This window comes from Pelodiscus sinensis, chromosome 1 (assembly GCF_049634645.1).
Source record: "Pelodiscus sinensis isolate JC-2024 chromosome 1, ASM4963464v1, whole genome shotgun sequence".
NCBI classification, from domain to species: domain Eukaryota; kingdom Metazoa; phylum Chordata; order Testudines; family Trionychidae; genus Pelodiscus; species Pelodiscus sinensis.
This window is the reverse complement of record NC_134711.1, coordinates 323521320-323548700: the sequence shown is the minus strand read 5'-3', so window position 1 is coordinate 323548700 and position 27381 is coordinate 323521320. Positions and strand designations below refer to the sequence as shown.

General features: G+C 46.8%; 1 protein-coding gene across 1 annotated transcript in view; it reads right to left on the bottom strand.

Moving 5' to 3' along the window:
- The window catches only part of LOC112546503 (disintegrin and metalloproteinase domain-containing protein 20-like), a 148924-nt gene that overhangs the window by 29648 nt on the left and 91895 nt on the right, over positions 1–27381 (bottom strand). The window contains exons 12-14 of the mRNA XM_025186935.2: positions 15262–15436; positions 9667–9756; positions 6291–6483 (exon numbers count right to left, since the gene is read on the bottom strand). Of these exons, the coding sequence (XP_025042720.2) occupies positions 6291–6483; positions 9667–9756; positions 15262–15436 (458 nt within the window). The remainder of the gene's footprint in view (positions 1–6290; positions 6484–9666; positions 9757–15261; positions 15437–27381) is intronic.

Below are 27381 nucleotides of genomic sequence, written 5' to 3'. Positions count from 1 at the left end.
TTATGGGCGATGAAAGGGGATGCCCGTGAGAAGATTGCTCGGTTTGGTCCACCACTGAAGGGACTATCGTACATGCTGTGGTACCACTAGTGGTCTGTAGACACTGTGCTTTGCTGGGATGTAAACCGTGGCTAACCAGTGCTAAAGGCAACAAAAATGTAACCTTGCGTTCTGCACTAGGGAATTGTTGGAGCATGCATCAGAGTATGCACAAGGTCTTGGATCGCCACAAAACATTACGTTGGTAGGTAAGCATGTGCCATGGTTGAGTCGAGTCGTGCACCTATAAAAATCAGATCTTGAGACGGAACCAGTGATGATTTTTTTACATTTATGAGAAGGCCCAGCGATGCAAACTGTCTGCACCATTGGACATGCCTCCATATATGTTGTGCCCCTGACGAGACAATCGTCTAAATAGGGGAATATATTCACTCCCGTCCCATATAAGTGGGCTGCCACTACTGCTAAGGTTTTGGTGAAAACCCTGGGGGCACAGTAAAACCCGGTATTGAAAATGTTCGTCTCCCAGTTGGAATCGAAGAAAACGTCTGTGTGCCACGTGAATAGCAACATGGAAGTAAGCGTCCTGCAAGTCGGGGACAGCTTTGTTCTTTTTGAGATGGCCGGTCCCCAAGAAGCCGCCATCCATTTATGATCGGAGGTTTTTGCCATGGCTGCGGGAGGCATCGGGTCAGGCTGCAGTGCTTTGCCGAACGTCATCATTCAGATCTTCATCTCCCGCTCCCTCCGGGCCCTTGATGTAAGCTTGCGACAGTGGGTGCACTTCTGGGGGATGTATGCTTCCCCCAGGCACCTAATGCAAGCGTTATGGCCGTCAGCTGCCAGCATGGCTTTCCAGCAAACTGAACATTTTTTAAAACCGGGGGACCCTGGCATTGCCAGGGCCAGTAAAAGTGGCTGAATGCCTGCTTGATCCCCGCTTTCGCTGCTTTGTCAATTTCAGTTCTTTAGCACTTAGCTGTAGCGCTTTCGAAAAGAACAGTGATTCTGAAGATAAACGTTTTTTTTAACAGAAGAACAGGAACACGACTAACAGTAAAACAGAAAACAGTAAAACAGAAAATTTAAATCTCAGCTTCATTTGCAATTTGGGATAGACTCTGCATATTCACATTTTGAGAAAAGGGATGTAATTTAGACACAACCTAAGAAAGTGGTATAAGAGAGGTAACATCTAGACTGCAGGCTTTTTGCGGAAAAAGCTTTTGTTGGAAGAGATTTTCCGCAAAAACTTCTTGTGCAAGAGCATGTCCACACACAAAAGTGCATCAAAAAAGTGATGTGCTTATGCCAAAGAGAGCATCCAGACTCATTGGATGCTCTCTTGCATAAAAGGCCACCCAGAACCACTTCAGCCAGGGCTTTAGGTCACCAGTCACTTCCGAGTGCTGGTTCCGGAACCTTGCAGAGACACATGCTTAAAGGGACCTCCCTGGACAGCTGTTTTTCTGCTGCTACTGTGTGCTTGCTACCTCTTTGAAGGACTGCAAAGCTTCAGCAGTGCCTGCTATGAGGTTGCCCTCTTCTTTCTTGGATGTCACAGCTTTGTTCTTGAGTGCCATGGAGCTAGAGCTGCCCCATGGCAGACAATGAACCCACACAGCCATGGTGCAGTTTTTGCAGCATTTGCTGCCAGCTGCCTTTCTATTCCTGGAGGACCAGGACCCCGAGCTCCTTCTGGGGACCCTCTCGGTGGCTGCGGCTGCTCCACTCTGGCAACTGCACCTCACTAAACAGAGAAGGTTCTGGAGGCTGGAATCCAGTTCAGACTGGTGGCACCGGCTGGTCCTGGAATGGTGGGACGACCAGCAGTGGGTATAGAACTTTCGAATGCACAAGGCCACCTTCCTAGAGCTCTGTGCCTGGCTGGCACCTGCCCTCCAGAGACGTGACACCCACCTGAGCCCACCATCGCCCTGCAATAGCGGGTCGCAAACAGCTACTGGTCGGTGGGCAACCAGTTTGAGATGAGGAATTCCACCATCAGGTGCTCTCGGGCTGCAGTCCCTGCACTGGAGGGGAGGGGGCGGAGTGTTGGATAATTAACTGTCAGAAGGGCTGCATTGACATATAAAGATGTATGTCAGAGGGAGTATCTTTGGCCAGCCCTGGGGGGCTGGAAAGTCCTGGCACTTACTGAGCTGTGTCCATTGTCATGAGCTTGTATTTCTTAGTATCCTTCTAGAGTCTGCCAGGTACTATTACCATGCTTAATCAAAAATAAACCTGTCTGGGTGCCTTTGTACCTTATTGCATCTTATGGTCACAGGGCAGCAGTGATGAAAATATTTTTCCTGGTATGGGGATGGGGGATAGGTTGGGAGGAGGACACAGCTAAGAGGGGCCACATGACCTCCTCACATGATCTCCCCCCCCCATGTGACCTTGCCTCGCCCCAAGCCTGGGACCTCCATGCTCTTCCCTGTGCCACGTTACTTGGGGAAAGCTGGGGATGGTGCAACAGTTGGCAGAGCTGCAAGCAGTTTTGCTGCTTTCCCTGCTCTGTCCTGCTAGTAGGGAAAGGGGCAGAAGCCCCAGCCATGCCCCAAATCTTTCCAATGTGCTACCTCTCCTATAGTTCCATCTCTACTGCAGCAGTCTTGCTGGAGGTCAGGGCTGGGAGATCTGCTCTACAGAAGAGGCGAGGAGTCCTGTGGCACCTTATAGATTAACTGAAGTGTTGGAGCATGTGGTCTATAAGGTGCCACAGGACTCCTCGCCGCTTTTGCAGATTCAGACTAACAGGGCTACCCCTCTGATATTTGACTGCTCTACAGAGGACATCTTGCTTACTTACCAGATAATTGCAGGGGGAAAGGGAGATGTCATCTAACCTGCATTGTTCTGTGCTGGGTGGGGCAGTGAGGAAAGGATCAGAATGCTGGCAGCTTCTCCAGCTGCCATGCCGCTACCAGCTCCCGCCCAGCTCTGTTCTCTTGCTGGGCTACTGCTGTACAGAGGGAGCTGGAGGACAGGCAGCTCAATAGAGGAACTGAAGGTGGTACAGTGTTTGTAGGCGGTAAGGCATACCAGACCTTGCCGGACACCTTCTTGATGATACAGTGTAACTGGCTGTTTTGTGTTACTTTCACCTCTTTTGGTCAGTTCTCTCAATTTCTGCTGCGCCAGCTGTTTGAAGAGCTGGGGAAGCAAACAGGGATAACACAAAAGGAGCACACACATTCAGAAAAACATCTTTCCACATCTAACCACACTGGTTAGGTGACCCCCCACTACTGATCTGGCAAATGAGCAAGGTGTCCTCTGTAGAAATCATGATCTAACATGACAGAAAATGATGAACAAAGGAACCTTCTTATCCCTTTCTGCAAAAATCCTGACTGTACTTTATTCTGATAACATTAGCCAGTTGTTTTGATATGATGTTACAAGTTGTCACCCTTAAGGCTCTGTAAGTGTGCTACCCTCAGCTCCCTGTTCATTGCTTGCAAACATTTGTTCAGATTTAGGCCATGTCTTCATTAGAAGCACTGTGGCAGAAAACCTCTAGCACTTTAATCCTGTCTTACAGCCCTTCCCAGCTTGGCATCATCAGCAAACTTTACAAAGGTTCTCTGTCCATTGTTTAAATCACAGCAAAGATACTGAACATAACTGGACACAAAAGTTATCCCTGTGGGACCCTACTTAGTATGTCCTTCAAGTCTGACTGTTTACTTCTGATCATTATTCTCTGGGAACAACTTCCCCATCAGTTATGTACCCACCTTATGGTAACTTCACCAAGGAGGGGTTGCAGCGGCTCTCCGCTGTGTTCCAGAGCCCTTTTATCCCGTTATCCAGCGAGGACCCACTGCCTCTGGCCGCCTTGGGCTAGGCGCACTTGGGCTGTCACCTGCCTGGCTCTCCAGCCTTGAACCTGCTCCTCCCGCAAGATTACATGCCAGTGGTGGCTTCCTGCATTGGAGGAGTAGGGGGGAGAGGAAGAAGGAGAGAAGGAAAAGGGAGAAGGAAACCCCAAGGCTCCATGCCGGATCTGGCTTGTGGGAAAGTGCACGCTACTGTGGGGAGAGAAGGAAGCTAGCGCTGGTATGCTAATCTTGGGAAGGCGGGGGGAGATTTGAGGCTGGAGCTCCAAGCATGAGATGGCCTCAGTGTGCTTGGCTTGAGGCAGGAGGAGATGGTGGTTCCCTGCTGGTTCCCAGAGCGTCAGGGCCCCGAAGTGCAGAAAGGAGTCACTGTCACCACCCTGTGGCTTGACCCCAGCCATCCTCCGGTAGCTGGAGGGGGCCCAAGAGACCACAGATGCAATCAGTGAGGAGGGTGGAGGGGCTGAAAGACCAGAGCTGAGAGCAGGGAGAAGGGTAGGAGGGCCAGGGGCAAGAGGCTGGGGAGGGAGAGGCCAGAGCTGGCTGTGGCTGGGGAGAGATGAGGGGGCCAAAGGCTGGGTGAGGGGAGCCCCTGGCTGGGAGGAATCGGAGGCTAAGAGGCTGGGACTGGCTGCATTCGGGTGGGGGCCGGGAGGTTGGGGCTGGCTGTGGGGGGTGGGAAGGCCAGGGCAAGGAGCTGGGGGGAGCCAAGAGGCCAGGGCTAGCTGCAGCCAGAAGAGATGGAGGGGCTAAGAGTCCAGAGGGAGCCCAGAGGTTGGGGCTGGCTGTGGCCGGGGAGATGCGGTAAGAGGCTGGGACTGGCATGGCCCCAGTGGCCAGGGAAGGGACCAAGAAGGGGTGGATGAGAGGACAGGGCTGGCATGGCCCTGGCCCTCCCCAGCAGCCAGGGGGAGAGCTGAGCCTCCCTACCCCAAGGACGGGGGGGTTGGCAATGTAGCCAGCAGAGAGCACCACAACCTAGTGTTAATAAAATAATCTTTTTAAAGGCTGTGATCTGATTCTTGTGTCTTGGAAGGTAACAGGAGGTCTGTCTATGCACACCCATGACTGAGAGGTCAGCTATCAGAGATTACAATTTGTTTTCTTTTTTTCAAGTTCTCTTGTGCTAAAACAGCTTGTGGCACCCCTCTAGAAGAAGTTCCCAAGTACTTTCTTCCTTGGTTCAATAAGAAAGGGTTGTTATTTTTTAACTTGGTGGTGGCAGCCTAAGGTCAGGAAATCTATGACCTTGGGGACTTTTTAAAACACGAGCTTCTAGAGGCAAGGCATTTTAAGGTCTCTTGTGGGTCCCCACCTTCTGTGCCAGAGTGGGGAAGAGCCTTGACAAACCCAAATTTCCAAACCAGTTGTTCTGAAAAATCAGCTGCCTCATGTGCTAGGAGCCACTCCAGACCTCTTCTAATCCTTCCTGGGCTGAGAAACATGAGAAAGCATGTAAGATTCAACAGCAGGGGAAGTAGCGTGCAGACACGGCAGTGATTATCAATTACCAATCCTTTTATGTAGGTGTGGTATACAAAATTAGATATGGCAAGCTCAGGGAGAAGGGGAGTTTCCCACCAGAGGTGAGACTGGGTCATCAAAGATTGCAGCCACTCCCAGCAGCCACAAATACTCTCCCCCTTTATGGCACAGACTCGTAAGCAAAAGATTTTACTCTAGTCCCCATTAGACATTCATAAAAACAGACCAATTTTCAAAGAGTTAATCACAGAATCATAGAACTGGAAGGGCCCTCGAGAGTCCCCTGCACTCATGGTAAGACTAAATATCATCTAGACCATCCCTGATGGGTGATTGTTTAACTTAATCTTAAAAATCTCCAACCATGAAGATTCCATAACCTCCCTAGACATTATACTCCTGTGCTTATCCACCTTGACAGTTTAGACATTTTTCCTGACACCCTACTTAAACCTCCTTTGCTGCATTTTAAGCTCATTGCTTCTTGTCTTATCAGAGGATAAGAATAACTTTTCTACCTCCTCCCTACAATAACGATTTAGGTATTTGAAATCTTTTGTCATGTCCCCTCACAGACTTCACTTTTCCAGACTAAACAAACCCATTTTTTTCAAATCTTTCCTCATAAGTCATGTTTTCTGAATGTTTAATAATAGCTGTTGCTCTTCTCTAGACTTTTTCCAATTTGATCCAATCTTTGTTGCAATGTGGTGCCCAGAACGGAACAAAATACTCTAGCTAAAGCCTAATTGGCGTGAAGTAAAATAGAAGAATTACTCCTTGCGACTTAAAACACTTCTATGAATATTTCCACAATGATATTAGCTTCTTTTGCCACAGTGTTACCTTGTCAACTCATAGTCATCTTGTGGACCACTATGACCCCAGACTCCTTTCCACAGAACTTGTAATGCTGCTATGTATTTTTGTAAATAATGATGCAGTTCTTGCCTTTGCCAAATAAAGCTTTGCACTGCCTCTTGTGGTCATGGCACTTCCCGTGGAAACAACAGTTATTGCTACCGCATGGAGTTCCATCTTGCTTAAAAACATCCTCTGGGCACCAATGTGAAGTCCCATTGCAGTACTCAGGAAGGTCACATATGCCAATACTTTCTCTGCATATTTTCCCTTGTCTATGAAACTGTTAAAATAAGAACACAAGGATCTAAAGATTATTTTTCTCTGGAGGCCTATTCCACAAACAGCCATTTACCTTCTTAAAATGTGTTTGATTTGAGAGTCCCCAGACAGCTAGCAGGAAACAAAAAAGCCAAGGGAAATTGCTTTGTCATTTATTTTAACAGATCGGGTAAAATGAAGATGCAACATAAACAGTCCTTGTGCTATTTATTAAGGACTGCACTCTAATTCCAGTGTTTAAAATATCTAAGATTGGTTTCCACTCCAAAATTATCATAAAACTCTTCATCCTTGAATCAATGTGAAAGAACAATGGAAAGCATAGTTTTTTTCCAGTCCACACTTTTTTTTTCTCCATGTTGAGTCTGCTGAGGCTAGAACTGGGGTCATTTCACCCACATTGTTTGTTTGCTGGATCGGTCAGTCACTGAGCAGAGTGTGACATGGCCCACCAATCAGTATCCTCTACAGAATAAGCACTTACTGGAAGTGGTATTACTGTAGATCCTAGAAGCCATAATCCAGGTCCCAGATTCCATTGTGCTCATCATAATACAAACACAGAAGAAGATAGTCCCTACCCAAAAGAGGCACAGCCCAAGTATAAGACTGGAGACAAATGATGGATAAAAATGGAGGCGGAACATACAAGGAAACAGTTTGGCAGTATTAGACGACTTGATAGGCAGTGGTCTCAGCCTAACTATTGTCAGTTTCTGATGGGTTAATGGAGGCTAGTATCCTGGGTGGATTGGTGTTGAGCATCAACAACTCAATAGTAAATGAGATACACCATGGTCGGTATTGGTCAAGAAGTGCTTTGGATGTGAAGAAAACTAGCTGATATTTAATGTGATAGAGAAAGAGCCAGGAGAGGCAAGCAAAGACACAAATGAAATGATCAAAGACACGGACTAGGGAAATGATCTTTGCAGCAGCATTATGAAAGGGAATGAGTGAGGAAGTCTTGCATTTGTCAAGAACAGAAAGAAGGATAAAGCAGTAATTGAGTTGTGAGATAATGACAGCTGGGATGAGAGTTTTAGCTGTCTGATTGGACAATAAATTTATACAGAAAGCATCAGCCAAGTTAAAAAACTGCCTGGATGTGAGTTTCTAGAGAGTGGTCTAGATCAATGATAAGAACTAGGCTTGAGGTACAGACAGGATGATGTTGTTTACAGTGATCAAAAGGAGGCAGTGGGGAGAGCATGGAGGGGGTAGAGAGAAACAGTGGAAGACTACTGTTTTAGAGATGCTATGCTTGAGCTTGTGGCTGAACATCCACGAGGAGACATAAGAGAGACAGGCTGATACTTCTGTTTGGAGAGAAGGCAGTTCTTTAGTAGCAAAATAGTTCTCTAAAAATGTGCTTTGTTTTATCTGTAGCCTGAATCTCTCCATGAATCTTTGAGTAAATGCAGCTGTGACACATATATTTCTGGTAGATGGGTCTTTTTCCCCAGTGCCCAATTAGTGTGCCCAGCACAAGACATATATCAGAAAACATCCTTTTGAACTTTTGTCTAATTTTCCTGAGCATCTGGGCTGGAAGAATTGGGTGATGTGACGAAGGTGGCTTGCTCTTAGAAGGATCGTCTGCACGATGGAAGTAAAGGGCTGTAGACAGAGGAAATTAGTATAGAGTTTCTCCCATATGTCCTGACCAGTTGAGGTACTGATCTGTAGGGTGGGCTGAATGGAAGCACTTTCTGCTACTGTACTGGTTCCTTCAGCAGCGGGCGCCATGCTTATTGTATCAATGATAGCACAAGAATCCTCTGCTATTAAAATAGGTTTTTCTGGATTCTAGAGGAGATGGCTTGATCCTTTATTACAGAAACTTTAGTTAGGGGCCTAGTTGCCACCCACGTCTCCTCCAGATGATCTGAGAAATCTCAGCTAGATCTCCAAAGGGTATAGAAGAGTAACTTCTTTCTGTCCAAGTAAGGATACCTTACATTGGGAGATGGAATAGGCTCACCTTTCATGTGAGCTATCTCGACAATGCCCAGATGACTCTGGACAAAAAGGTGCTCCATGCTGTGGCTGGAAGCCATGAATGATGATAGGCAGAAATTAGAAGTCCTTGTAGGAAAATAATATTAAAGAAAATATCAATTAGGGGATGTTTTGAAATAAGCTATGGCAACACAGTATTTGGAAGTCTATGGTCTATGGTCTCCAGCAAGCAAGGTCTATGGTCTCCAGCAAGCAAGGCTTCTTCGAGTGCACTATTTTTAGCTGTAAATACAGTGCTTTCACATTTTGAGTGAGGCTGGAGCTTGTGTTCCCAAGGCCACTCCAGCTGCCCTGAGGTTTTGGAGCCTGAACTTCAGCCAAAGCTGCAACATCAAAATCACTGTCTACACAGCACACTAGAACATGTCTTGCTAGCTTTGCTCCCAAAAGATGAGTAGATATTCCAATAGAACAAGGGCGGGGGTCTTTTTTGAGTTGGGGGCCATTGACTCTCAGAAAAATCAGTCGGGGGCCAGAGACTGCAGGGATGCGGTGGCAGACTGGAGTGCTAAAGTGGGCTCCCCAATGCTAGAGAGGCCCTAAGGCTCAGAGGCCAGATCCACACAAGCCAAAGGCTGCATCTGGCCTCTGGGCCTTAAGTTCCCCACCCCTGCAATAGAGCTTGGAGCAATGCCCTGTCAATGGAGGCAGAACATTCTGAAGAGGATGCTGATGGGCAGGTCCTTTCAGCTTTTTATCAGTCTGGCATTGACAATGTTAGCTGCCATCGTAAGTAAGTGCCCAAACTACCAGGCTATAGAAGCATTCTCAAGCTTTCCCTGGCCCAATGATCAGTCACTCATGAATAATAATAATGGATAATTATTCATAAACTTTTGATTTGATGTGGAAAAACATTTCATTTGAATATTATTGAAACATTTTGATTTTTTTGTTTCATCAATATCTTTGATTGAACTCTTCATGAATTAGCAAATGGTTTGGGGTTAACTAACATTTCATTTTTCAGCAAATAAATCATTTACTAAAAACAAATTGCCCAACTTTAATCCCAACCCATCTATATGGGATTAGCAGATCCAAGTGCTTGAGAAGGAAATTATGAAAATGAATAGCATTACTATAGGCTGCTAACTTTTTAAAAATTAATTAAACATTCAGTTTTCCATAAAATACAAAATCTGCTATACATTTTTCTTACCTGACAGTTTTTGCAGCAAAGTCCAGAAACACAAGCAGCACCTGGCTTTATTGTACAATTGGAAAGGCAGCAACCACTCCGCTGGCACACCTTCAAGAACAAAATGAAAAGCAATTCACCTTAAAATTCTGCTATGGGACTTTCCAGTATTAGCACTGCTCTTACCATTTATTGTATGATTTCAAACAGTACCGAAGCTCTGTAAATTTGAGACAAACTCCCATTTTAATCCTAGTTTTAATTACATAGAATTTGTTTAAAGTATTATTATTATTTATTTATTATTATTATTTAGCTATTTCTGCTGCACAAGGAATCCAAAGAGAATGCTACCATCAAGAGAGGAAGGATCCAGTGTTTAGGTCAGCTGCTTGGCACTAAGAACATAAGGATTAATTGTCTGCTCTGCTGTGAGCATAGGCAAATCATTTATTTTTTCCTGTTCCTTGGTTCCCTATTTGTAAAATGGAGGTAATACGGAAGCACTACCTCATAGGAGAATTGTGAGGATAAATACATTAAAAAGATTGAAAAGATTGTGATGTGCCAGACATAACAGGCACATAAGTACCATAAATACATGTAATATTCCTAATGATTTTAAGATATGTGCAAACAAAATGAAGAGGTGCCCCACTCAGGGCTGGTCTTACCATGAGGAGATCTGAGGCGGCTGCCTCAGGTGCCAGACTGTAAGGGGGGGGAGGCACCACTAGGACCCAGAGAATTGAGACCTTTCAAAGTTTTGGTCCAAGTGAGGGGACATGGGGGTGTCATTTGAGCTCCCTGCCTCAGGTGCCAAAATGTTGTGGGCTGGCCCTGGCCCCACTTGAAGTGTTGGTGTGTGCCTGTGCTGGAAAGTGGAGATTTTTCATACCAGTGCTCAGTGGGGACACACATGTGCAGTGCTGGTGGTTCCTGATGAAGGATATGTTTACACTATCCTGGAAAAACTCCACTGCGTCCAGGGAAGGTGTTTGTTCTTCTGCCTTTTTTTGCAGAAGAGCAAACACACTTTATCGGGGAGAACTGCATACCTCATTCTACAAGGAATAAGGGCTCCTCCAAAAGAGGAGGCTTTTCTGCCATTTGGCCCCGTATAGATGTATAGACAGAGTTGGCAAAGGGTGTTTGTTTATTTATTTATGTATTTATTTATTTTGCGGGGGTGGATTCCTGGGTGAGTACGACCGAGGTGTGATGTGTGGTTGCTGGAAAAAAATTGCTTCAGGTTAGGGGGTTGTTTGTATGTGAACCCTGGCCTGTCTCCCAAGGCTTGTGAGTGTGAGCTATCGTTTTTCAGGATAGGCTCTAGATTGTTAATGATGCACTGGAGAGATTAAGTTAGGGGCTGTAGGTGATGAATGGTGGTATTCTATTATTTTTCTTGTTGCACCTATCTTGCAGAAGCAGATTCCTGGGTACTCATCTGGCTTTATCAATATGTTTCTTCACCTCCCGAGATGGATATTCAAAGTTTTAAGAATGTCTGATAAAAATCCTGTAGGTGTTTGTCTCTCTCTGTGGGATAGGAGCAAATCTGGTTGTATCTTAGGGCCTGGCTGTAAACAACTGCTTGTGTGATGTGTCCTGGATGGAAGCGAGAGTCATGTAGGTAAGAATAACAGTTGGTAGGTTTTTGGTAGAAGGTGGTACTGTACTGTAGTGTCAAGGAAGTAGATCTCCTGTCTGGACTGGTCAAGGCAAAGGTTGATAGTGGGATGGAAGTTGTTGAAATCCCTGTCCACACATCTATACAAGCGACATCATCACATAATCTAACCACATAAACTACAATCTCATACAACTGCACATCCTCTAATGGGATATATGCCATCAAGAACCAGCAATGCCCCTCTGTCCTGTATATTGACCAAACAGGACAGTCTCTACGACAAAGGATTAATGGACACAAACCAGACATCAGAAATGGTAACCATCAGAAACCTGTAGGGGAATATTTTAACCTAACTGGGCACTCATTAATGGATTTAAAAGTAGATCCTCTGCAAAAGAATTTCAAAAACCAACTAGAGCGAAACTGCAGAACTGGCCTTTATATGCAAATTTGACACTCTCACGGCCTTAAAGACATGAATTGGATGCGCCATTATATTTAACAGCCAACTGACATCAAAAGCTAAGTATGGGACTTCCAGCCCACTCAATTAGCCACAATAGCATTGGCACTGCAATTAAGAAGTACTTTCCCCCAACTCTCTTCTTTTTCTTTCATATATTAGGAGATTCCCGACCCCTTTTTTCATATATATATTATATTATAATCTTTAAGGTGTTACAGGACTACTGTGAATTAGCAAATATAACCTACGGGTTGTACACGTTTTTACAAATGCCGTTCCCGTTCTGCCTGCCCCCCCCCCCCCCCCGCCAAGCAGGGTATACATGTCCGCATCTAATACAAGCCGATTTTTACTCAAATTAAAAGAAAACAAGACCAAGATGATAAAATCAGCATCTTCGATTTAATAACAATTTAATTTAATAAGTGTTGTTGTGTGTACTAAAATACATTCAAAGTTAAAACGTTACTTACTGTGAAGCTACTAAAAATAAATAAATTGTAACAGTTTTAAACTAAATACAGTAAAATTCCATTGGTCCGGCATCCAATGCTCCGGCACTCCTGATGGTTCGGCACCATCAGGAACCCAGAAGTGCTCTTGCAGTCCTAAAGGTGCTGGATTATCGGAAGTTTACTGTAGTACATGCAGCATGCTGAATCAGTTTATTCTGCATCACTTGAGTCAGAACTAGCATCTTCCTCCTCAGTGTCTGAGTTTTCAAAACTGTCAAAACTTTCATCATACTCACTGTCTTGAAAAACGTCCATAACCTCGGCTAGGCGTGCTTCAGTGACAGTTAAAGTCTGTGGTGCCGTGTCAGAATCACAGTCGTAGTCGCATACAGAGCTAGATGAGTAGACTTCCAGAAGAATTTCACATTTACGGAAGCCATTGTGAATAGTAGCCAGTTTTATTCTTTCCTAAGATGCCAATACCCATTTGCAAACTCCCACGTAAGTTGCACGGTGCTGTCAACCTGCCAGAGTGAAGGTGTGCTCCCCGTTTTGTCATCCAATTATCCCATTCCTCCGGATGAAGCACTTGAATGGATGGTTGACAGCCACATCAAGCGGTTGCAACTTGAAGGTCAGTCCACCTGGAATTACGGTGATATGTGCTCCCATGGCATTGATATATTTTTGAACCAAAGTTTCTTTATGGGCGGCTAAGGCATCTAAAAGTAGCAGAGATTTTGGATTAAAAAAAACCGCCTTTTCGTGCACGAAAGCAGCTGTCTGTCCATGTCTTCGTCACCTCTGTGTTCATCCAGCCCTTTCTGTTACAGACCACAGAAATGTCGGCTGGTAGTATTTCTCGAGGCATCGTCACCCTCTTAAAAATTACCATTGGTTTTAATTTCTCATCACCTGCCGTGCATGCCAAAACAACGGTAAAACAGGTGTGTTCATGACCTGTGGTTGCTACACTGACTGTCTTCACTCCAGCTGCTGCAACAGACCGAGTTGTGGGTATATCGAAGAACACGGGCACCTCGTTCATGTTAATGACTTTATTTGGTTTCAAGCCCAGCTGGTTAATTTCTTTATGGACAAAATATTTAAAATCATCCATCTTCTTCTCCCACTCATCAGGAAGCTGTTGCCCAACAGATGTCCATGCTCGAACTGAAAGGTTATTTCATTTCATAAGTTTGTAAACCCAGTTATCTGAGCCCCCTTTAAAATCAATTTTTATTTCTACAGCAATAAGTTGAGCCTTGAGCTTTGTTATATAGCACTGTTGATACCGCACGTTGGCTATCTCTGTGCAAGAACCCACTTCACCAGGTTTTCTTCTAGTTTTGGCCACTTGTCTTTCTTTCCTCTGCATGCTCTTTTCTGAGGATTTAATTTCTCAATCTCCGTTTCTTCTTTTCTCCACTCCCGAACAGACTTTTCGTTGATGGAAAATTTTCTCCCCGCTGCTCTATTGCCATTTTCTTTTGCATATGTCAGAACAGATAATTTAAAATAGGATGTATATAATTTGCGCTTAGGCATCTTTACAAATATTTTGTTATAAACAGAAGAGGTTTTAAAATGGTGTGGTTCATAGGGCTTATATACCGGCAATAGGGTAGTACTTACTGCTTAGTGGCCTCAGCTGCGGTTTATTACCAGTTCATTACCCATGGTTCATTACCTGCGGGTTATGTACATCCGTGGGTAACCTAAGATTTTTTTAAATTTTTACATATGAAAGAAAAACTGTCGATAATACGAGTGCATGTTACATATGGACGCGGGTTATATTCACTAATTTACAATAGTTTTTTTTAAATTACAAATGAACATGGCTACCCCTCTGAGACTATTAATAGTGTCATGTGCAATTTTTATTAGCATACACTTTTTGTACCAAAAAAGTTAAATTGGTTTGGTCCCAAGACTGATTCCTGAAGAACTCCACCAGTTCATCTTTCATTATGATCTGTTACTGTATCCCTTTGAACCAGATGCTTGTCCAGCCTTCAGTTGTAATATTAATCTACATCTTTTCCAGTTAGTAATTTTCCATGTATAATGCTATCAAATTAGATCTACTTCACTTCCTTTTTATACATAAAAAAGTCATCTTTGCGAAGAAAGATAAGGTCACTAGGGCAGAATCTACCTTTTGTAAAACCATGTTATATTTTTATCCCAATTGTTATTTACCTATATGCACTTAAATCTCAATTTGTTTCAAGGTCGTACATACAACTGAGGTCATACTAACAGCCCTACACTTTCCTGGATCATTTTTCTCCCTTTATTAAAAATAGGTACTATATTAGTAATTCTCCAGTAATAGGAATGACCCTTGAGTTTATGACTTACACAAAAAGGAAGGTGTACAAGTTGGGCCTCCCTGATCTGGCACCCTCAGGAGGGACCTTACTCAACTCGGATGAAGGATTTTGTGGGAACAGGGGAGATTTTCCTGTCCTCCTCTGCCACTGGCCCCTCCCAGACTTGGTTTTGCTACAGGCAGGAGGCCTGCTCCCTCCTCTGTTGTCACACATCAGTCCTCAGTGGGCAGCCTCACTGCCATGTGCTGGGCCCCAGATTTGTTGACTGGGCCTGCTGAGCTGCGTCAGGCCCCAGCCTCATTGAGCAGGCCTGCTGCCCTGCGCCTGGTTTCCCAACCCTGCAGGCATCCTGGCCACCAGCCCTCTCAGGACTCTCAGTCATGCAGCTTCCATAGCAGATCACAGATGTTACCAGGCCACAGAGGGCCAGTTAACAGAAGTTCAGCCTGTGTTTTTTTTATTTTAACATCCTCATAAAATTCATTGTGTACTTTTGCTTTGTACACAACATTTGATGTGCATAAGTTATTCATATGTAACAAAAAACAGTTAAATTCCTGTTTTAAGTGCAAAATTGAACTCATTCTTAACTATGGATCCATGAATAGCACTTGCACCATAAAACCACATCTCACAAAGTAGCTTTGAAGCTGGATAAAACAAACTTACTAATACCTCTGTAAAATCTGTATAAAACTAAATACTTTAATTACTAACCTCATCCATACCACAGTCACATTCCTCCTCCTCTTCTGTTACACCGTTACCACACATTTGTGTTCCAAATATTTTCTTTTCTGGTATGTTAAGAAGGCAAGTTTTTCCTGGTTTTCTTATCATGTTAAAATAAGTTGCTCTGCTGCAGTTACTGAATTCTGTGCATATAAAGTTCCTGGACAGGAAGAAAAATACCTACTATCAGAGAGAACTTTTATCTGTTGGAATTGTGACAGACCCTCCCCATGCTTTATGAAATTGACTTATGGATACAAATATGCATAGCTCGAAGATGCTTTGGATAAAATACCTCATGTAATCTACCAATTTTAATATGTGTCTACTGGATCTGTATATCTTATTTTGGTGTATGTTTCACTCTTGAATGTAAAGTTAGAAATATGCAGTTTATGGTTTTAAATATGGAAATGAAAGCCATCAACGATCAGCTGTAAACAGCCTCTTCTATCCTATAAGTGTGTGTCTAGACTACAGGATTTTTTCGGAAAAAGCAGCCTTTTTTCAAAAAACTTCACCTGCATCTAGACTGTTGCCACATTCTTTTGGAATTAAATCAAAAGAACGAGGCAGTTTTTTCGACCACGGAAAACATTTTACGAGGAATAACACCTTTTTTCAAAAGTGCTTTTTTGAAAAAAGGTGCTATTGAATGCAATCAGGGCTTTTTTGAAAGAGAGCATCCAGTCTGCCTGGGTTCTCTCTTTTGAAAAAGCAGCTCGCTTTTTCAAAATAAGTGGTTGCAGTCTAGATGCTCTCTTTTGAAAGAGGCTTTTTCTAAAGATTCTTTTGAAAAAGCCTCTTTCGAAAGAGGCTTGTAGTCTAGACTTACCCTAAGTGTGGTTGGTGTTAAGAAGACATCTGACTACCCCAACAGGCAGGGTCTCTTCTTCTTTGCCCTTAGCTCCTATAGGAGCATAGGCCATCAACAATTTCTTTCCAAGCCTCTCTGTCTTGTGCCACCTTTTCTAATTCTCTCCAGCTTTTGCCCATTTCCCTCACACTCACATCCAGGTCTCTTCTCCAACTATTCTTTGGCCTTCCTCTTCCCCTTTTTCCCTGTGGGTTCCAGGATAGGGATTGTCTGGTAATGCTAGTTGGTGGCTTCCTCAGTGTATGGCTAATCCATCGCCATCTTCTTCTCAAAATCTCTTGCTCTACTGAGTATTGCCCTGCTCTCTCATATAAGCTAAGTTTCTAATTTTGTCAGACCACTTAAGGCTAATGATCTTACACAAGCATTTATTAATAAAAGTTTGCAATCTTTTGATGTTTGTCCTTGTTGTTTGCCATGATTCTGAGCCATATAGAAGTACTGATCTTACATTTCTGCTGAAGATCCTTATTTTGGTCTGTAGCTTGATCTCTCTTGAATTTCACATATTCCTCAAAATAATAAAAGAACCTCTTGCCTTCTGTATTCTAGTCTTAATATTTTCATCAGTACCTCCCACTTTATTCATAATACTACCTAAATAGGTGAAGGTATCAACTTCCTCCAGTGTCATTCCCCTCAGGACAATTGGGCTGCTGTTATTTGCTGCATTCACTTTCATGATCTTGGTCTTCCCCTTGTGGATCTTCAGTCCCATCTGCTGTGAAATCTTGTCCAGCTTCCCTGTTTTATTTTGCATTTGAAGTTGATTATGTGACAGAAGAGTTAGGTCATCTGCAAAATCAAGGTCTTCTAGCTGTTTAAACAGGGTCCACTGGATTCCATTCCTCTCATTAGCTGTTGTTTCTCTCATGATCCAACCAACAGACAAAAGAAAGAGGAAGGGGAAAAGAACGGTTACTTACCTGTAACTGTTGTTCTTCGAAATGTGTTGCTCATGTCCATTCGAAGTAGATGCGCGCACTGCGTGCACTGCGCCTTCCGGAGCGTTTTCCCTAGCGGTACCCGTAGCGCCGGCAGGGCGCCCTCTGGAGTGGCGCCGCCATAGCGGGGCATAAGTACCCCTGCCGGCGCTGCCCCACCTCAGTTCCTTCTTGCTGGACACTCTGACAAAGGAGAGGTAGGGTGGGAGTCGAATGGACACGAACAACACATCTCGAAGAACAACAGTTACAGGTAAGTAAACCGTTCTTTTCTTCTAGTGGTTGCTCATGTCAATTCGAAGTAGGTGACTACCAAGCTAACCCCACGGAGGAGGGGTCGGAGCAGTCATGCCACCAGAGTCATGAAGTGAGGTGAACAATAAACTGATTTATTTGAACAATTCAACACTGATAAGGTACCATTTAAGAACAAGACAACCGGAACAATATTTACATATTTACATCACAGATTTGAGGACTGCAGAGCCCACCCTTGCATCCTCCCTGGTCTACTGAGGTAGCGCATAGTGTGTTGCAAACATATGAAGGGAAGACCAGGTGGCTGCCCTGCAAATTTCTGTGATCGGTACCTGGGCACCAAAGGCCACCGAGGACGCCTGCACCCCGGTGGAGTGTGCCTTCATCCTGGGTGGGGTTTTACCAGCCAGGTGATAGCATTCTGTGATGCATTGCACCACCCATCTTGATAGCCTTTGCGTGGAAATAGGCGACCCTTTGACCCTGTCCCCGAATGCAATAAACAACTGTTGTGATTTACGGAACGGCCTGGTCCTATCGATGTAGAATGCCAGCACCCGCTTGGCATCCAAGGAGTGCAGAGCCCGCTCCTTAGAGGAGGCGTGGGGCTTTGGGAAAAACACCGGGAGATAAATTCCTGGGACAGGTGGAATGGTGATACCACCTTCGGAAGGAAGGCTGGATGAGGCCGTAGCCTTACATTGTTATTGGAAAAGACAAGGTAGGGCGGGTCTATAGATAACGCCCTTAGTTCCGACACCCTTCGAGCCAATGTAATGGCCACGATAAAGGCAACCTTCAATGAAAGGTGCAGCAGGGAACACGTGGCCAGCGGAGGACCACGTTAAGGTCCCAGGTGGGAAGTGGGGCCCTCACCACAGCTTTTCCAGGCCAGTAAGAAACTGTTTAACCACTGGGTTAGAAAAAAGGGAGACTCCTGCAATACCAACATGGAAGGCGGAGAGAGATGCCACATGGACTTTGACAGAAGAGGAAGATAGGCCACTAGACCGAAGCTGGAAAAGGTAGTCAAGAATAGTTGGGATAGGAGCCAAGGACGGGTGTACTCCTCTCCGGGACGCCCAAGACGAGAAGCGCCGCCACTTGGCAGCGTATGACCATCTAGTAGAGGGTTTCCTGCTACTGAGGTGAACCATCTGAACCTCTTGGGAACATTCCCTTTCAGGTTGGTTCAACCACGGATAAACCATGCCATTAGATGGAGAGACCAGAGATCCGGGTGAACCATGATCCCCTCGCCCCAGGGTTGAGTGAGCAGATCCCGGACTGGAGGGAGTGCTATTGGGTCCTGGACAAGCATGTCCACCAGGATGGGGAACCAGAACTGTCTGGGCCACCTGGGGGCTATGAGAATGATCGAGGACCGAAATGTCCTCGCCCTGGTCAATACCCTGGAGATTAGGGGAAATGGGGGAAAGGCATAGAGGATGCCCTCTGGCCACACGGTCGTCAGGGCATCCCCCAGAGAATATTTCCCCAGTCCCAGGAGGGAACAGTAGTTCCTGCACTTGGCATTGCTTGCCGAGGCGAACAGGTCTAGGCGGGGATAACCCCACCTGCAGAAAACCTGGCGGAGAGCAGAGTCCTTGAGGGTCCACTTGTGAGCTCCAAAGTATCTGCTCAGCGTGTCCGCTAGCAGGTTTTTGCACCCCGGGAGGTATTCCGTTTGAGGAGTGATGCCGTGTGTGACACACAAATGCCAAAGTTGCAGGGCCTCTTTGCAGAGGGGAGGTGAATGCGCCCCACCCTGCTTGTTGAGGTAAAAGACCGCCGCAGTGTTGTCCATACGAACCAGGATCGAGCGGTGAGCGAGCCTTGGCAGGAAGGCTTCGCAGGCTCGCCTTACCGCCCGCAATTCCCGGACATTTATGTGTAAGGCTCGCTCAGAGGGGGACAAAAGGCCCTGAGTTCTGTGTCACCTCAGGTGCGCTCCCCAGCCCAGGTCGGACGCATCGGTGACCAGCGTCAGGGAGCGGGGAGAGGTATTGAAAGAAACCCCACTGCGTACCACAGGTTCCTGGGTCCACCATAGGAGGGAGTCCAGAATTACTTTGGGCACCGTAATTATCGAGTCCCAACGACCCCTGGACTGGCTGAAGGCCTTCGCCAACCACGCCTGCATGGGTCTCATTCTCATTCTGGCATGGCGGACCGTGTACGTACACGCCGCCATATGGCCTAGGAGCCTGGAGCAGACCCGAGGGGTCATTATAGGGGACCGAGTTAGCCCCGAGATCAGCTCCACTATGGAGAGGAACCTGCTCTTGGGCAGGAACGCCCTTGCCACCCTCGAATCGAGGAGGGCCCCCACAAATTCTATCTGTTGCGAGGGAGTCAGGGATGACTTCCCGATATTTATCAGGACTCCTAGCCTTAGGAAAAGGGCTCTTGTGAGTGCCACGTGAGTTTCTACCTGCCCGTATGAGCAACCTCGGATCAGCCAGTCGTCGAGATATGGAAACACGTGCACCCCTTGTTTGCAGAGATATGCGGCAACCACCCCCATACATTTTGTGAATACCCTCGGTGCCGTACATAAACCAAAAGGGAGCACCGTAAACTGAAAGTGGTATTGGCCCACCATAAACCTGAGGAACCTCCTGTGGCTGGGTCTGATTGCCACGTGGAAGTACGCATCCCTGAGGTCGAGAGTCACGTACCAGTCTCCTAATTGTAGCACTGGGATGACCGATGCCAGGGTCACCATTCTGAACTTGTGTTTTACTACCGCCTTGTTTAGCTCTCAGAGATCCAAGATGGGACGGACCCCTCCTTTCGGTTTGGGGACAACGAAATAACGGGAGTAAAAACCCCTTCCTCGCATCTGCGGAGAAACCTCCTCTATCGCTCCTTTTTCGATGAGTGCAGACACCTCCTGACAGAGGATGTGTTCATGAGGGGTGTCCCTTACTAGAGATGGTGAAGGGGGATTTGAGGGCGGCAGGCCTAGGAAAGGGATAGAGTAGCCTGCACTTACAATGTTCAGAACCCAGGCATCTGAAATTATTAAGGCCCAAGCATGGGCAAAAAGGGATAGCCTGGCCCCAAATAGGGGGCCGGGGCAGGAGATTGGTACGGGACTCTCGAACGAGGCGTCAAAACTGAGGCTTGCCCTGATGGGAAGAACCGTGAGGACCTCCTTGCTGGGTATCGGTCCTGGGGCAACGACGTCTACCCCTAGCCACCTGAGGGTGCGCGGCCACCCCGGAACCTCCACCGGAGGCCCGGGGACGGTGCCTCCAGTAATCCCCACGGGGGACCTGGGGCTGTGCCCTTCCCTGCTGCCTATAGGGCAGCTGTCGCTGCTGCGGAGCCGGCGTGTGGATGCCCAAGGACTTCAGGGTGGACCTAGTGTCCTTCAGAGTATGGAGCCTAGAGTCAGTGTGCTCCGAGAACAGAGCTTTGCCCTTGAAGGGCAAGTCCTGAGTTGTATGCTGCACGTCCGGGGGAATTCCCGAGACGTGGAGCCATGCCCCCGACGCATAACGACACCAGTTGCCATCGTGCGGGCCGCTGAATCCACAGTGTCTAGAGCCGCCTGGAGAGCGGTTCGCGAGATGACTTTGCCCTCTGAGGCAACAGCCACGAACTCCTGATGGTCCTCCACAGGGAGTCTGTCTCAGAAGTTTTCGACGGCCTGCCAGGTGTTAAAGGCATACCTACCCAGCATCGCCTGCTGGTTAGCGATGCGGAGTTGTAACGCCCCTGTGGCGTAAACCTTACGGCCCAATAGGTCCAGCCTCTTAGGCTCCCTAGCCTTTGGAGAGGGGCCCAGCTGAGGGAGTCTTTCCTTTTGGGCCACAGCCTGCACAACCAAGGACCCAGGGGTGGGTTGTGAGTACAGGTAATCATGCCCCGAGTTTGGGACGTAGTAACACCTCTCAACCCCTTTTAAGACAGGGGTCAAGGTTGTCGGCGTTTGCCACAGGACATTGGTGATCTTTGATACCGTTTTGTTAAGTGGTAAGGCTAATCGCGCAGTCGTGTCTTCCGTAAGGATGTCCACCATTGGATTCGTGTCCTCGATAACAGGTTCCACCGGAACGGCCAAGTTGGCAGCCATGCGGCGGAGGAGGTCTTGGTGCATGTGGGCATCCATTGACAGCAGACTCGGCGCAGGGTCTGCTAGTGGCTCGTCCGGGGACGACGACGACTCCTGAAGTGGCACAGGAACAGTTGTCGCTAGCTGCGGAGCCGTCTAAGTAGCTGGCGCTCCCAATGGGTCCACCTCCAGTGCCGGCGGTTGCGGTGCCACTGGATCGTGTTGAGGTGCCTGGAGAGGGGAGGGAGGGGCTCGGGACAGGCTCGCCGACGGTTGGGAACGGTGCCCTGACGTCCCTGACCCCAGAGAAGGAGGCAGCTGACCTTGCCACTGATGGTAGGCCCAGGGGGTCCAGAAAGGCCAGTGTGGTGTGGAGGCCATGTTTGTTGAGTGTGGTCCCTCCTATGTCTGGACCTAGATCTATGGGTCGAGGATGCCCTCGAGGAGCCCGAACGGACAAGGAAGCATCCGAGTCCGAGGAATAATCGGACTCCGGCCAGGGTGGAGCCGATGAAGGAAGCGGGGCAAACCTTGCCATTGACTTGGGTTTACCCGCATGAGTACATCGTGGCTGCACTATTTGTGGGGCCGGGGGACCCATGGCCTGTGTCGGAAGGCCCGCTGATGGTTGTGGCACTGGGGTGCCCAGGCCTGGTGCCGGTTGAGTCGCTAGCAGCTGCGGCCCCGGGGTGCCCAGGTCCGGTGCCAGTTGAGTCGCCAGCAGCTGCAGCACTGGGGTGCCCAGGCCCGGTGCCAGCTGAGTCACTAGCAGCTGCAGCACGGGGTGCCCAGGCCCAGTGCCGGCTGAGTCACTAGCAGCTGCAGCACGGGGTGCCCAGGCCCGGTGCCGGTTGAGTCACCAGTAGCTACGGCACCGGGGTGCCCAGGCCCGGTGCCGGTTGAGTCACCAGTAGCTACGGCACCGGGGTGCCCAGGCCCGGTGCCAGCTGAGTCGCCAGCAGCTGTGGCACCAAGGTGCTCAGGCTCGGTGCCGGTTGAGACGCTGTCCACGGCTGCGGTACCGGGGTGCTCAGGCCCGGTGCCGGGTGAGTTGCAGCCAGCGGTTGCGGCACCGGGGTACCCAGGCCCGGTGCCTCGCGAGACCACTGCGTCGGTGCAGGTGAAGGCACGGAGACGGACGCCGGCTCCTGGATGACCTCCATGGAGAAGAGGAAGGTCTGAGTGGACGCCCCATGGCTACTCAGATACGGTACCGGCACCGCCAAGCGGGGAGCTGGCAAGGAGCTCAACTGTATCTCAGGTCGCGGATGGCTGGAAACTCCCTGAGAGTGACAGCTCGGCGACGAGAGGGGTGCCGAAGTAGCGATCGGTACTGACCTCACATGGGGTGGTCCCGACGCATAAGCCACTTTAGCATGCCGACCTGGACCATTCCGGGGCGAAGCCGTAGCCAGCCGAGCCTCCAACGATGGTGACCTCGACCCTTCCGAGTCCACTGAGGTCCTGCGCCGCCTCGAATGTATCTGGCGTGGACGGGCGGTGTGGAGGTAGGCGACCAGGACTACCTAGGCCTCCTCGGCGCCGACGGTGCAGAGGGGACGATATGCGCACCGGAGAGCCCACAGTGCGGTGCCCCACTGACATTGTCTTCTTCGAAGGGGATCTTCCCCGGGATTTCTTCACTCTTTTAGTCGGAGGAGAGTGCGATCGGTGCCGAGAAGTTGACGCCGACACACGGTGCCGGTGGGGGACGTCCCGCGCGGAAGCCGGTGCGCTGCTCACCGCAGGCTGTTCCGGCGGCACCGGCTGAAGCGCTGTCTCCATGAGGAGAAGTTTCAGGTGGGAAATCCTTTCTTTTCTGGTACGGGGCTTAAAGGACTTGCAAATTTTACAGGCAATAGCCAGATGAGCCTCACCCAAGCACTTAAGACAGCTGTCGTGTGGGTCACCCCGGACATAAACTTCCCGCAGTCAGCGCACGTCTTGAAGCCTTGCGGCCCTGGCATTCCTTACCCCCAAGGGGGAAGGAACAAAGCAAAAAACCTAACTATCTAACTGTGAGAACTATTTACAAATGAATGTGAGAACGGGAACCATTAACTAACTAAGTAGGCTTGGGAGATATGGAGACGCTCCAACGACCGTCGCTGCGGTAAGAAGGAACTGAGGTGGGGCAGCGCCGGCAGGGGTACTTATGCCCCGCTATGGCGGCGCCACTCCAGAGGGCGCCCTGCCGGCGCTGCGGGTACCGCTAGGGAAAACGCTCTGGAAGACGCGGTGCACGCGGTGCGCACACCTACTTCGAATGGACATGAGCAACCACTCGAAGAAGAACAGCAGACATCCTTGCCGAACACCAGACTTTATTCTGAAGAGTTCTGTAAGTTGATCCTATCTTCATAGGTTTTTTTATGAGCTTCTGAGGGATCCCATAACGCTGTAATAATTTCCAGTGTTTCCCTATCCAAGCTGTCGAATGCTTTTTCATAGCCCACAAAGTTGATATACAAAGAAACATTCCATTCTAAACATTGTTCAATAATTATGCGCAATGTGGCTATCTGATCTATACAAGACCTATTTTGACGAAAGCCTGCTTGTTCATCTCTTAGCTTGGAATCTATAGTTTTCTTGAGTCTTTCTAGAATTACCATTTAATACTTTGCCTGGCACTGACAAAAGCATGATTCCTCTATAATTCGTGCATTCTTGTAGGTCACCTTTCTTTGGCAATTTTACTAAATAACTTCCCTCCAGTCTCTTGGTAATTCTTCCTATCCCCAAATGTTACCAATAAAACTGTGGAGCATTTCTGTTGATTAATCTATGTCCACCTTTATAGCTTCTGCCGGTAGTCCATCAGGACCTGCAGCTTTCCCACTTCTTAGAAGTCAAATTGCTTCCTTTATCTCTTCTTTACTTGGCTTGCTACAATCAACAAAGGGGTCTTCTTCAGCTGGCTGGATTTCTGGGGGTTCTTCTGGAACTGATCTGTTTAGAGGGTCACTAAAATGTTCTATCCATCTTTCCATCTGGTTTTCTACATTTGTAATCTTTTCCCCCATTTTATCCTCGATGGGTCAGTTATGTTGTAAATATTTTCCTGAGAGTTTGTTGGTTGACTTATAGAGACCTTTCATATTTCCTGTAACTCAGCTTCTTTTGCCAAGTTGTCAATATAATTTTTCTTATCTGCTCTAATGCTCTTCTTAACCCCTTTGTTTGCATTTGTCTAGTTCTCTTGGGCTATAATTTTGGCAGCTCTGGTTTTACTATTATATAAGAATACTTTCTTCTCGCTCCTCTCTTCAATCCTCCTAAGTGTTTCCACTGATATCCATTCTCTATGCTGACGTTCCTTTTTGTCTAAGACTTCTTCACATGTACTGGTCCAGGCATCTTTTATTTATCGGCACTGGTTGTCAATGGTTACATTTTTTATCTAGATGTTCCAGTGCTTGATATTTATTGCTAAGCATGATACAGAACATTTCTTTCTTTACCTGGTCTTTTAAAAATCCTACATTATAATGTGGTCTATAGTTTTGTATTGTCCTGTTTTCGTAATTTTAGCTTCAATTTTGCCATCAGTAGACGGTGATCTGAGGCCACATCAGCTCCTCTGTAAACTTTAACATCCTGTAAGGATCGTCTAAATGGTTGGTTAATGCAGAAGTGATCAATCTGATTCTGTGTTTGATGATTGGGGGTATCAATGTTGCTTTATAGATGTTCTTATGTGGAAAAATACTTCCTCCTATGATAAGTTGGTTAACTGCACAAAAGTTAGCAAACATTTCCCCATTTTCAGTCATAACTCCTAACCCATGCTTCCCCAAGGTCTCTTCATATCCTGTGTTGTCATCTCCTACTTCGGCATTAAAATTGCCCATAATTACGATGACATCTCTTGGTTTTGTCTCATCAGCCACATGCGGTAGTTTGTTATAAAATTATTTTTATTGATTCCTATTTATCATTTGTTGGTGCATAACACTGAATGACAAGCATATTAATTTTTCTGTTTATGGTCCTGAATGTTGCAAGGATATTTATTGGCCCTGCAGGTTCCCATGCTATAAGAACTTTATGTGCCTCTAGTGACAGCAAGAGTGCAACCCCCTCCGTATGTGGTGCATTTTCATCTTCAAGTTAGAGAAATGGTCAGAGGTAAACAGGATGAAGTTTAATAAAGAGAAATGCAAAGTGCTCCACTTAGGAAGGAACAATCAGTTCCATACATACAAGATGGGAAGCAACTGTCTAGGAAGAAGCATGGCGGAAAGGGATCTAGGGGTCATAGTGGACCACAAGTTGAATATGAGTCAGCAGTGTGATGCTGTTGCAAAAGAAGCAGCCATGATTCTGGGATAAATTAACAGGTGTGTTGTGAGCAAGACACAAGAAGTCATTATTCCCCTCTACTCTGCGCTGGTTAAGCCTCAGCTGGAGTACTGTGTCCAGTTCTTGGTGCCACATTTCAAGAAAGATGTGGAGAAATTGGAAATGGTACAGAGAAGAGCTACAAGAATGATTAAAGGTCTAGAGAACATGACCTATGAAGCCAGGCTTCATGAACTGGGCTTGTTTAGTTTGGAAAAAAGAAGATTAAGGGGGGACATGATAGCGGTTTTCAAATATCTTAAAGGGTGTCACAAGGAGGAAGGAGAAAATTTGTTCCTCTTGGTTTCTGAGGACAGGACAAGGAGTAATGGGCTTAAAGTGCAGCAAGGGAGGTTTAGATTGGACGTTAGGAAAAAAATTCCTAACTGTCAGGGTGGTCAAATATTGGAATAAATTGCCAAGGGAGGTGGTGGAATCTCCCTCTCTGGAGATATTTAAGAACAGGTTAGATAGACATCTGTCAGGGATGGTGTAGACGGAGCTTGGTCCTGCCGTGAGGGCGGGGGGCTGGACTCGATGACCTCTTGAGGTCCCTTCCAGGCCTATGATTCTATGATTCTAATATGAGATACCAAGCTGTTTTGAAATGAATATCCTCTCACAAGAAGAAGCTAGGAGGTGGAAGTACATTCAGAAAGAACCAGTCATCATTTTTAAGAACTTGGATATCCCAGTAAGGGCCTATGGAAGAATCTGATAGAAAAATGAAGTTTAGGTTACTTACCTGTAACCAGAGTTGTTCAGTATGGACTCTCCATATTCACAGTCATGGCATGCTATGACTGGTGAAAACCAAGTTAGCAAATGCCCATTGGAGAACACACATACCTCCTGAGCAGATAAGAATATAAAAATTGAAGAATCTAAGTAGATCTCCTGAAGTTGAGATGTGTGTCCCTGTGGGTGTGCCACTCAGGTCTCGGTGCATCCTCGTGCTGCTGATTGGAGATTTTTACCTAGCATTGCCTCCCACACTGCTCATACACAGTTTCCGCCTCATGCTGTTTTTGTACAGCGCGACCCTCTCTTTTTTCCTTTTCTACTGGAAATCCAATAAAGGGCTCAAAGGAGAAGGGAGGGTGGCTCTGGAGTCCTTCAGATTGTTAATCTTTTTGTCTGCCTTTTTAAAAAACAGAGTTTCACCTGTGAAAGGTAGGTCCTGTATTATTTGCTGGGTCTCATAGGGAAAATGTGAGACCTGGAATCAAGAGCCCTGTCTCATGCCTACTCCTGTAGCTGTGACCATGTCTGCCTCATGAAGGGCTGCTTGCAGGGATGCCCTAGAGATCACGCTACCATCCTTCACCAAAGCTGAGGATTTAGCCCGGGAGTCTCAGGGGAGCAACTCAGTAAGTGTAAAACCTTAAAAACCAACAAATAGTGTAGTAGCACCATAAAGACTAACAAAACATATAGATGATATCATGAGCTTTTGTGAGCATAACCCACTTCTTCAGTCATCTGAAGAAGTGGGTTGTGCCCACGAAAGCTCATGATATCATCTATATGTCTTGTTAGTCTTTAAGATGCTACTAGACTATTTGTTGGTTTTTAAGGTTTTCCTGTTACAGACTAATTCAGCTACCCCTCTGAAGCTC